Raw genomic sequence first — 11,221 nt, 5'->3', positions numbered from 1 at the left:
TACCTCTCCTGTAAAAATCTTGGGGCTGAGTTGCGGGGGCCCTTAAGGTGAGGGATTTCACCTTTTAGGTCTCAAAGTATATCAAATTAAGGGTAAAATACATTAGGTAAAGATTGCAAATTTTAAGGTATTGGGTATTTGAAAATTTTTATTCAATTAGAAAGGACATAATTTAAAATTTTATTTGATGAATGACTACAGATGAAAAAAAAATTTATATAGACACAATCAATTATTCAAGCCCTTTTACCTCGTATATATTGATTAATTAATTAATATTTATTTATTTTATTTAATATCTTATTAATTCATCTTGCATATAAGATGTATAAAAAGTATATGCACATAATTTATCCAATTCAAAACTAATCACTTGTTAATATACATGGGTTAGAGATTTAATTTAACAATATAAAAAATCAATATTCATTAATAGTACTACTTTAAATAATTTCAAAATTTAATTGAAATTTTGAGAAATAAATAAATAAAATATATTTATTTAAATTAAATAAATACGAGATAAATATTAGATATATTATCTCATGTGCCATAAATATTGTAATTTGTAATTATGTTTATTTCTAATTTTTCTTACATTTCAGAAATTATACTATGATTCAAATATTGTACTGTTGCATTGTTAGAATTACGTTACATGAAATATTTCAAAATGTTTTATATATTTATATGAATTTTTTAAGGCCTGTTTAGTGTAATTATTAAAATGTAGGAGGCAGAGTCCCGAATTTGGTGGAACTCAAGGGACTGTAACTTAAATATCTAAACGTATAAAATAGAAACAGGTAGCCCAACCGTCAAAACCGGCAGATTTCCCTCTCCTTCTCTCGCTTCCCGGCACCCCTCTCTCTCTCAAATGACGGTCTCTCAGATTATCTTCTCTCTCCAAAATCTTCATCGCTTGAGCCTTACGCGTAGATACACGCATCTTCCACCAGGTTTCGACATTGCGTTCAAGTAATAATCGTTCTTCATTTATCGTACTTTCATATGTACGATTTGATTGTGTGTTGATTGTAATTAGATCTGGGGACATGAGCCATGGCGGGGAGACTGTCGAGCCGAATGAAGGAAGAAGAACGAATTGAAAGGATCATCCGCGATCTCTTGAAGCTTCCCGAGAATCGGCGGTGTATCAATTGTAACAGTTTGGTACGGAGTTGCTTGGTTTCATAATAAATATTAATATATATAATTTTTTGTTCCAATTTCCGTTAACTATGATTGGAACGAGAAATGTGGATGGGTAAAAAATTGCAAAAGAATTGTGAATGCTGAGCTTCTTGTATAACCTTGATGATACGTGACTTTCAGAGTGTGTTTAATTCATGAACTATAGAGTGGCTGCTTCTTCTCTGGTTTGATGTATTATGAGAGTGAAAACTAAAGTAACATGTTTAACGGTGTTTGGTGTTGGAGCAAGTTTTAAGAGAGCCTGTTGAGTTTTAGCTTGGTCTTGTGTCATCGACTTACAAAAACTGCCTAAAACAAGTGAAGGAAAAACTTCCTCTTGATGTGATCCTTGCATATCTTTAGAGTTTTTATGCTGATAACATAACATCCTGCTTTTTTCCATTTTTATCATGCTTGAGTTGGCAGGATGCTGGTGATATTAATTGCCTCTTTAATTAACTTAAACCAACCAGACATTCTATTTAGTATGTGGGACTTCCTGGATGGGAGCCAACAAAATTTGGACTCAAGAGTTGGATAATGTAGAAAGAGAAGCCGTTTAGAGAGTTGTACAGTTGCAAAATTATATTTAGTTGAAGAAAAATTCTATGAAAACTAGCTAAGGGCTGCTATTTCAAAATTGAGCACAACTAAAATGATGATGTTGATTTGAGTGAATAGCACTAAAAGAATGGAAACAAGAAATAGATGCATTGTTGAGAAGTTGGGAGTCGGAACAGCGGGAGATTGATTGGAGAGTCACTTGAGATGGTATAAGCACAGATGGTGACGGCGTGGACCTACTAATAAGAAGTGAACTGGTCTAGTTTGATGCCACAAAAAGGAAAAAAAAGGGAGGTAAGAAGGATACAGTTTTAAGGGGCACTAAAGAAGAGCATTGTTTCATTGAACTTACAGGACGTGGCTAGAAATAGAGCTAACAGGAGAGAAGAGTTATATGTACTGAGCCAAGCTACGGGGATAAAAGTTTGTTGAGTCAAGTTGGATAGTTTCCTTTGAAGCAACTAATTGGATTTTATATTGGGGGGTTTTTGATCATTGAAGTAGATTAAGCTGATATCTTTTTGAAGTATTAGCAGATTACTGAGAACCATTATACTCTATTTCTTTCCGAACTATGCCTTTTTTTTATTATTCTTTATTTTCAATGCTGACAGCTGATAAGGGATCAAGACTAAGAAAGGCCACAGCATCCTAGATTTTCCAAGTTCTATGTTCTATATATTCTAAATTCTGTTAGCTTTACTGCTTTCCTACTACTTTATCTTTTTATGAGGGAAAGTTAAACGAAGAAGCAGGTGAAGAAGTTACCCTTCTAGACCTATGCAGGTCACAAGATTCACAAGACTAGACTGGACTTTTCTACAAGGGATGCTCCCACCAAAGGTTTGACCTCAACTTTAGTATTACGCTGAAGATGATCGTCAAGCTAAGAATCACAATGGAAATAAGATTTCGTGTGCCACTATACAAGACTAGACTGGACTTGTAAAAGTTGATGCTAGACTGGCCCCATGCTTATGACGGGACTTGTAAAAGTTGATACCCGACTAGCCCCATGCTCATGATGGAACGGTAAAGTACGACCAAGAAAACATGAATATTGGAGAGGTTCGAATTCTTATGATATTTTGAAAGTCAAAATTATTGTTGGAAGGTAGTGTCACAGTGTATCTTGTCGTTCGAGGGTGGATTCAAAAATTTATGTAGAGGGAGGTTGAAATCTTTTTTAAAGTGTAAAATTATATATAACAAATTTTGAGGGTAAGTTGTAATGTTTTTTTACTATGTTATTATTAAAAATTATTTTTTATATTAATTTTAATTGTGAGCTGCCCTAGATTTTAGCCTAAGGTAGCTCATACATAGATTCGCCACTATTGTCGCCCATTCAGAGGTCTCATTCACTGAAAGTGGAGTTTACGGGAAGGGTAGCCGTTTCTCGAAAGTTCACTCCAAGTGTATATAGGTTGTGATCGCATCCAGATTTACCAGGAGGACGAATTAAGAAGAAAATTATTTTTCTTAAAATTATCTGGGTGAAACTTGAACATCTGGATCATTAAAAAAAAAAAAAAATGATACTAAACTCGGTCGGGAAATAAGTGCACTGCACAGGAAATTACCTTTCCTGTGCCATTTCCATGAAGGGCCGCCAAACTTCTGTCATTTCTAAACTTCACTTTTTTTCTGATGCACTACTGGATGCTCATTTTTTATGTTAATTAATTATTTTTTTTTTTGACAAGTCTAGTGGCTATACTTTCTTCTTCTTGTTTTCCTAGACAACTATACAGAGCGATCTTTATTTATTTGCTTTTCCTGGGATGTCCTTCCCGAACATTATTCATGTATTTGAAATGTGATGTATCAAAAAATTGGTACAACTTTTATTTAGTAGGTTAATAAATGAAATCGTATTACCACATTGAAGGGTATCCCTAATACTAAAAGTCTTTAATTTGTTGTTAAGCTATAGCTAACGTATGTTCTTTAAGCAGGGGCCGCAATATGTGTGCACGACTTTCTGGACATTTGTTTGCACCACCTGTAGCGGTGTGCAGTAAGTGTCGACACAAGCTCTTATTTATGCAGTTCCTAAACGTTTTCCATTTATGCGATGCATGTTCTGATTTACGTGGCTTTGTTGGGAATCCACTTGATGTTGTTTTTAGTGTCACGTCACATCTTTGGTCTTTACCTGGGTAGAAATTTTTTGGCTTGATCAATTATTCTCTTATAACAGTCGAGAATTCACCCACCGAGTAAAATCAGTGTCAATGGCTAAATTTAATGCAGAGGAAGTCAGTGCCCTTCAAGCTGGGGGAAATGAGGTGTGCGACCCACCTACTATGGCCCTTTTTTTATATAACTTTCCTTTTCGGTCGCTATTTATTCCTCTTTTCTTTCTGTTGATGGAACCTTTCTTCTTATGATATGTGCACCGTTCACGTAGAGAGCACGACAAATTTATTTCAAAGAGTGGGATCCACAACGAAATCCACTTCCAGATGGAAGGTGAATGTTTCTTTAATTTGTTTTCCATTGGGTACTCCAAAAAATGACATCTTCTTCTTCTTTTTGTCCTTTTCAATTCAGTAACCAAAATAGACTTCGGGATTTTATTAAGAATGTCTATGCGGATAGAAAATTTACTGGTGAAAGGAGTGTGAGCAAGCTTGCAATGGTGAAAGCAGTAAGTGCCTTATCATCATTTTTTGCTGAACTGCAGTATTACTTTCACATAGAATATGTTCTGACTTGATATTGACCTGTTTAATGTTGAAAAACCTGCAATGCATAATATTGTTTCTCATCCATTTCAATTTCCATTTCCTATTATATCTTCTCATTGATATGTCCATCTTTGAAATAAACACTCTTCTTGTCTGCTACAGGGTGCCAGGGAGAGCTCCACAGGCAGGTCTTCTTTTGAGAGATTAAATCCTGGAGCATGGAATGATGATAGAAGTTCAAGACGTTACATTGATGACGAAAGAAGTCCTCGATACAAACCAGATAATTTAAGGAGCAGCAGTCACAGGAGCCGCCCTGCTAACTTTGAGATAGTTGATGATAGGTTTCGAGATGATGACTTTGGAAGTGGCAGGCGATCTGAAACTCGCAGGCCTTCTACTGCAGAGTCAAGGACAGGGAGCAGGTCGCCAGTTACTCAACAAAAAAGGGAGAAGACCAGCACTCTAGTATTGCGCCCAGTTAGGGATATTTTGGGCGAGAATGCTGTGTCTCTGCAGGTAGGTGAATCTCCCAAAGCTAATGAGAGGAGGAATAATGAGTGCTCTGCTCGTGGTCAGGTGATATTATTAACTGAATTATGCAATGAGTGCATTTTGTTTTCTTGTGATGTTTGATTGTTTTCCTTATATTATCTTTGAGTGTAATTTTTCAAGCTATCCTCTTTTCATGATGCTTGATAAGTGTATATCAATTTGCAACTTTCACTTGTCATACTGATGTAGCCTGTGAAAACTTAGAAGTCCATGCCATCCGGAACTATTGATGTTGGCCCTTGATGATCTCATTGTACAGGTTCAAGAGGCCAAGGCATAAAAAATCCAATAGTTCCCGCAAATAATGTTAACATCTCCTTTGTGCTTCCCATTTGAGATGATTGTTTCTGCTGAAACTTGTCATAAGACCTTCATCTTCAATGGGCTGCTATCTATTTTTGTGGCAATTTTGTCATTGAAATGATCATCCACTCCAGGAGCATTGTTGATGCTCATGAGTCTCTCTACTTGCTTATAGATGTGTAAAAGCTTTACCTGTGTGCTACTAACCATACAGTGTTGTCAGTATCTAAACTCTATATGGCCTCATTACTTTCTTAGTAATTACCAAAATCAACACCAAGATAGAAATTTGAAATAAATTTACCAGAACCAAATGATTTCACTAGAGTAATATGCTTTTGTTCTACCTCAGGCACTGTTAATATTTCTTACGCAATTACGAAGATGATTTTTCCCTATTTTCAGCTCGAAAATATTTCCAAAAATGGTATTATCTGTGCAAAACTAGGTGAAATTATCTCAATGCATAAGGAATTCCCTTATGCGAAACCTGATGGGGCATGCGCAACTTTAGCACCCACTAAACTACATTAATCAATTTCATAAATAAAATAAGTGCTAATTGGAAACCCGTTCGTCCCTGCAGACCTTTGAATTGCCAAAACTGCATGCTGTTGTGTACACATACAATTTTAGCACCCTCTCAATTCTCAACTATGTTAGCCAGTTCCATCAAGAAAATAAGTACTCATTGAAAACTAATTTCCTTAAGAGCTTTGAATTTTGCTAAAAAAGTGAATGTGGTTGCTTCCAAACACATTTCCATTTCATGGACACGTAGCCAATTATAAGGTGTTTACCATCTTGACAAATCATGTGGCAGTTACTGTAAAGAAGATGAAGGATCATCCTATTTTCTCCTTGAAGAAGGCAACAAATGCCATTTCTGCTTAGTTCAAATTGGGCTTGTGGTTACTTAACTGTTGGCGATGAACTTCATGAACTTCACTGATTTTGTTGGAACTCACTTTCTTTAATCTTTTTTTTTTTTTTCCTTTTGGGTAATTCTATGAAGATAAATGCATCCTGCATCTTAATCTTTAGATCTTTTTCATTGCAGAAAACAGTAGTTTCTACTGATCCAGGTTCCATTTATGAAAAATCACCGGAACATAAGGGAGTAAACTCATCTTGCTTGATTGATTTTGGAACTGATCCTGAACCTCCCAATCCTGCAGCAGAGCAACAACTACAACAAACAGCTCTGTCAACTGATGGTGGCAATGGGTCCTCCGTTCAGTCTTCATCAAATGCTTCAAACCTAAATTCTTTGGAATTCATGTTATTTGGATTATCAACTCCTGCTGCTGGACCTGTAGATATCACATATGAAGCACCAGGAAAAGCTAATGCTCCATTAGCTGCAGCTGTAGTGTCATCTAATATTGAGGGTCCTACTTTAACTGCATCAACAGCCAATCCACCACCAGCTGTCAGCAGTGCAACTTCAATTGTTGAAATGGCACCAATTCGGCCTAATTGTAGCAACAATTCCTCGGCCACAGTTAGTGATGGACTGCAGTTGGCAATTGTACCACAAGTTGAATCTGATTTATCTGCCTCTGGTGATAGCGGCTTTGCCACTCAACAGCCTACTCCATCAGTTGGATATGATCAGGTTAAAACAGTTTTCATTGAAGTTCATAGTTTCATAAATTGGTTGTTCTTAGTTGAATATGGAGCTCGTTTTAGGTACTGTATCACAGCCATAATTTCATAATAGAAACTGTGTTAAATTGGTTAATATATGGTATATTGAAGATGAAATGGCTGCAATAGATGACGTAAGCCGTTTGCTTCTTATCTACAGTCCTGGACTTTGTCACTAGCACCAATTGCTTATGGTTCTTCAAATGCTTCCGCTGAAGAATCATCTCAGGCCAGCTCTAAAATGTCTGAAGCTACCACCAGTGGAATTGGGTCACAAGAACTTCCAGCGGAAACAAACTCTAGTGGGAGGACGGAACTTCCAGTGGTAATTGCTATTTGTCTCATTCTGCTAGCAGTTTCTATAGGTTCTTCCCCTAAATCTGTGGTTGATATGAATCAAATTATATAGGACATTTTCACTTCAAGCTATTCACCGTTTTCAGCAACAGTTCCAAGTTGGCAAATTCCTGCCCCTTACAGAGTGGGATTTAACATGCAACACCATCCTGCTGCTATGGTATCTTACCTACAGGATATCTATGTCAAATCAGTTGAATGCAAACTCCAATAATCTTATGGTAGTTTCTTACATTAGATATTTAATGTAGCCTGCCCCAGCTTTTCCCAGTTCAGGAAAGTCAAGGAATCCATTTGATCTTAACGATCAAGGCCCAGAAGCTCAAGCTCAAGCTCCAGTGGTACATGCATTCGGTCTTATTCTTTTGTAATTTGATTCTGTATCTGCCAGAATATCAACAAAAACTACTGAATGGAGACAAGGAGACAAAAATAGGGTACTGTTGAACTTGTGAAATCATTTAATAACTAGTAATGGCTGACAAAAAATTCCTGCATGCATGTTCCTGAATTTGTAGTTCTTTCCATCTGCTAGGGTATAAGAATTCTTCTGATACTTTACATTGATGCTTTGAATCCTGGAACATTGCAGAAGTTGGATGAAGAAAGTGATTTTTGTTTGTATAGTACAAAGCTTCTGACTTGCACAGACATGTACCTGTCCTGCTAAGGCTTCACCTTGGTTAACAATCACAAGCCCTAATCCCATTAGGTTGGGAAGTTACATGAATTCTAAATCTCCAACCACCTCAATTTGTGTAGAATCCATGATGCTCAATCTAACAAGTTTTAGGTTGGGTGCCAGTACCTAATGCAACCCTCCTCCTTTATATGGGGTTGGCACCAACTGTAAATAGGAGGGACATCTTCAACACTAAAAGTGTTGAGGGAATCACCCAATCCACAGGCATAGTTTGGCTTCACATTGGTTATGAACTAAAAATCACATTTGAGCCGTAACTAATATTAGAAATATTTTTCCCGTGTAGTTTCCTTCCATGTGGCCTCTACAAGGACCACTACCAAATTTCTCGGCTCCTGCCACTTCACCATTCACATCCAGTACCTATTCCGCCCGGTTGATGCAGCATCAGGTAACGCCTTACACATCTATGGCATATCCAAATATGCCTTCTTATGGAATCCCTCCTACCCCAGGTACAAATCACCCCCTCCATCACTTTTTATTTGTTTCAACTTTCATTCATTTAAAATTTTCTTCTATATTTATTCTTATGCTGGATTCAATAGTTTCAGGGGCAATGGTAGGGCAACAATTACCCAGTAATGTGCCATTAGCCAGGTAATTCCCTGCTTGGCTATCTTTTGACATATTTTCACTTGTAGTTGTAGTCAGTAGACATTATAACATCACACAATAGGGATATATATTGGTGTGAAGTGTCTTGCCCCAGGAAGCTACAATTCTTTATGGTTTCACCAGTTAATCAATTTTGGGACTTTGGTTTTTTCTTAAGATGAAACTCCCTCTCTTGCACATATAAATGGTTAAGAGGTGATAAAAACTGTCTTGAAAACCGATTGATTGAATCTCCAATCATTGTCATCGTGCTCTTAATCCCTTGTTCTGAAAGTGAAGGAAATAGTTATCACTTTGTTTTTATCACTTTATTGATTCGTTCCCTCCCCTTCTCCATCCAAACAAAATAAGCTACATTACTCCCATTTATGTTCTAGTTTTCCCAAACAAGGGGAGAGTAACACCCTTTACATTACTTTCCTTACCCTTTTTTTCCCTCTCATTATGTACTGTTCCACCCCATACCCCACCCCTTTCCAAAACAAAGCACTGATTTCATTTACACTCCTCTCAGAATCTTGGCAAGACACAAAATGATTAAATCATTCTGTTCTATCCAGTAGAGTTAACAAAATGGAATTTATCATGCAAATGATGATACTGATATGGTACGTAGCATTGTGCCACTTCTCTGCCATCTGTGTATATTCATGCTCTCTCTCTCTCTCTTCATGAGAAGTTATCTACTAATTAAACATTAAATCTTTTTGCTTCAAAAATGATTAAACCCCAGCCTAAATTCCAGGCAACAAGAAGCTGATACTTCCAGCAAAGTTGAAGATGCTTTCGCCTCCTTGAACCCAATTCAGCAGCACAGCAGCAGCAGATACTCAACACCAACCCCTCCAAATTCTTTCCCATCAGCTGGAGGAAATCCGTTTGGATAATTAACTGCCAGATTAATGCAAATCATAATTAATCTTCCATAGTTGGGCACCCCTCACCCTCATAGCAGCCTGCACATTGCACACTCTCAAGGATGAATCTTAGAGCCCTCCCAATAAATTGGTCGATCTCCTAGATCTTTCTGGCTCACAAAATGGATTGTTAAGGAGCGTGCTGGGTACCCATGTCGGCGACCTCTCAACACCACCTTGTTTTCTGCAAAAAGTTTTGTTATAGACGAAATGAAGTTAATGTTTCTCAGGAAAGATTGTTTCCTAGGAACTGTATATTTTGTTTTGTCCTTTGGCAACTGTTGGAAATACCCAATAAGAATAAAGCTATATACAAAACGATTTTCTTCTACACTGGTGAGCCACAAAGACAAAGTCTCTTGGGGTTTTCCTTTTCTTTTTTTTTTTAAATTAATATCATTTGTATACTGCAATAGGCTAATAGGAACTTTAACTTTAAGAGAGAATGCAAAAGGAGATTAAGAGAAAGGAATCATTTTAAAGGATAATATTCAACTTAAACTCCACATGGTTGGAGTTATTTTGCCGAACCTCTCAATGGCTCAAGACAAAAATATTATAAAAAATATAATTTACTTAGGATAATGTGAATTGGGCCTAATAATAAATATTCGTTATTTTTAAGATTTAAATTATTTTATTAATTGATTAAATAGTTTAGAATATGATATGATACATTTATTATTAATTAATAAAACTATTTAGATATTAAATAAGGTGCATTTGTTCTCCTAATTAGCCACTGTCTTTAGCATAATGATTAATATCATCCTTAAAAAATAAATTAACTTATAAAACAAAATTATTATTTAAATATTTAGTTCTCGTACCATCCACAGTAAATTTAACGAGTTGAAGAAGTGGCAGAGGGCAGCACTAATTGAACTCACCAGACACCAGCCTACTTCTCCGGCTAATGTCAGAGATCGTCCCATTTCAGAAGTTTCCTTTTTAATGGTAATAAATAGTTAAAGCTTTCAAAAAGTTGTTACCACCCGTTGCAGTAGCTGGGCTGCTGAATGAATAGTCCTTTCCTATTTAAGACCATAGGTTTAAATTAATAAAATAATATTTTTAATTTTTAGAGTTGCCCTTTTATTCGTTCAATACACCAGCCATTACTCGATGCATATTAGTGGTTGATATCAAATTCCCTTTGTACTGGAAATGTTCATTCTACGATCTTTAGTGTTTAGTGTTTGTGTTTTCAATTATATTAGATAAGATAAATTAAATATTAGACTTTTGATCCTTGTATAAGATGAGGATCAAACTTGTAATTCATCAAATTGACACTAATATATTACTTATCCGACCGCTTGACCTATACTCTAAGAGCTCAAATTTTCCTTTTTACTTATTCAAAAAGGTTTACTCTTTTAAATTTTTTATCAAGCTCATTTTATTTTTAATTCGAGACAACACCTTATATCGTATACATGCGTGCCATTTGAGCACTGAGAGAGTATAAATTCCCCCAACTGAATTTTTAACGATCTTTTTCGACTGTTCGCATTTCACATACACCTTGGCATTATTTACTTGTTGGTGCATTCGCAATAACATCTTATACTCTTTTGGAATAACTTAAGCAGCCTGTTCATCCATCTTACATATTTCTTCATACATCATACATGTTTGTTCATAACATCATGAATATCTTATTT

At 36.1% G+C, this 11,221-nt stretch overlaps 1 protein-coding gene across 1 annotated transcript; it reads left to right on the top strand.

The window, feature by feature from the left end:
* The first annotated feature begins 826 nt into the window (after nucleotides 1–826).
* LOC127812928 (uncharacterized) lies at nucleotides 827–9,853 on the top strand. Its single transcript, XM_052353521.1, has 14 exons — nucleotides 827–959; nucleotides 1,046–1,173; nucleotides 3,717–3,778; nucleotides 3,962–4,049; nucleotides 4,172–4,233; nucleotides 4,315–4,411; nucleotides 4,614–5,030; nucleotides 6,370–6,927; nucleotides 7,120–7,284; nucleotides 7,369–7,476; nucleotides 7,568–7,657; nucleotides 8,306–8,474; nucleotides 8,568–8,619; nucleotides 9,383–9,853. The coding sequence occupies exons 2-14, from the start codon at nucleotides 1,063–1,065 to the stop codon at nucleotides 9,522–9,524; spliced, it is 2,121 nt and encodes a 706-aa protein (XP_052209481.1). The 5' UTR covers nucleotides 827–959; nucleotides 1,046–1,062; the 3' UTR covers nucleotides 9,525–9,853.
* The last annotated feature ends 1,368 nt before the right edge of the window (nucleotides 9,854–11,221 follow it).

Source organism: Diospyros lotus, chromosome 11 (assembly GCF_014633365.1).
Source record: "Diospyros lotus cultivar Yz01 chromosome 11, ASM1463336v1, whole genome shotgun sequence".
Taxonomy (NCBI): Eukaryota; Viridiplantae; Streptophyta; class Magnoliopsida; order Ericales; family Ebenaceae; genus Diospyros; species Diospyros lotus.
This window is presented reverse-complemented; position numbering and strand designations above follow the sequence as displayed.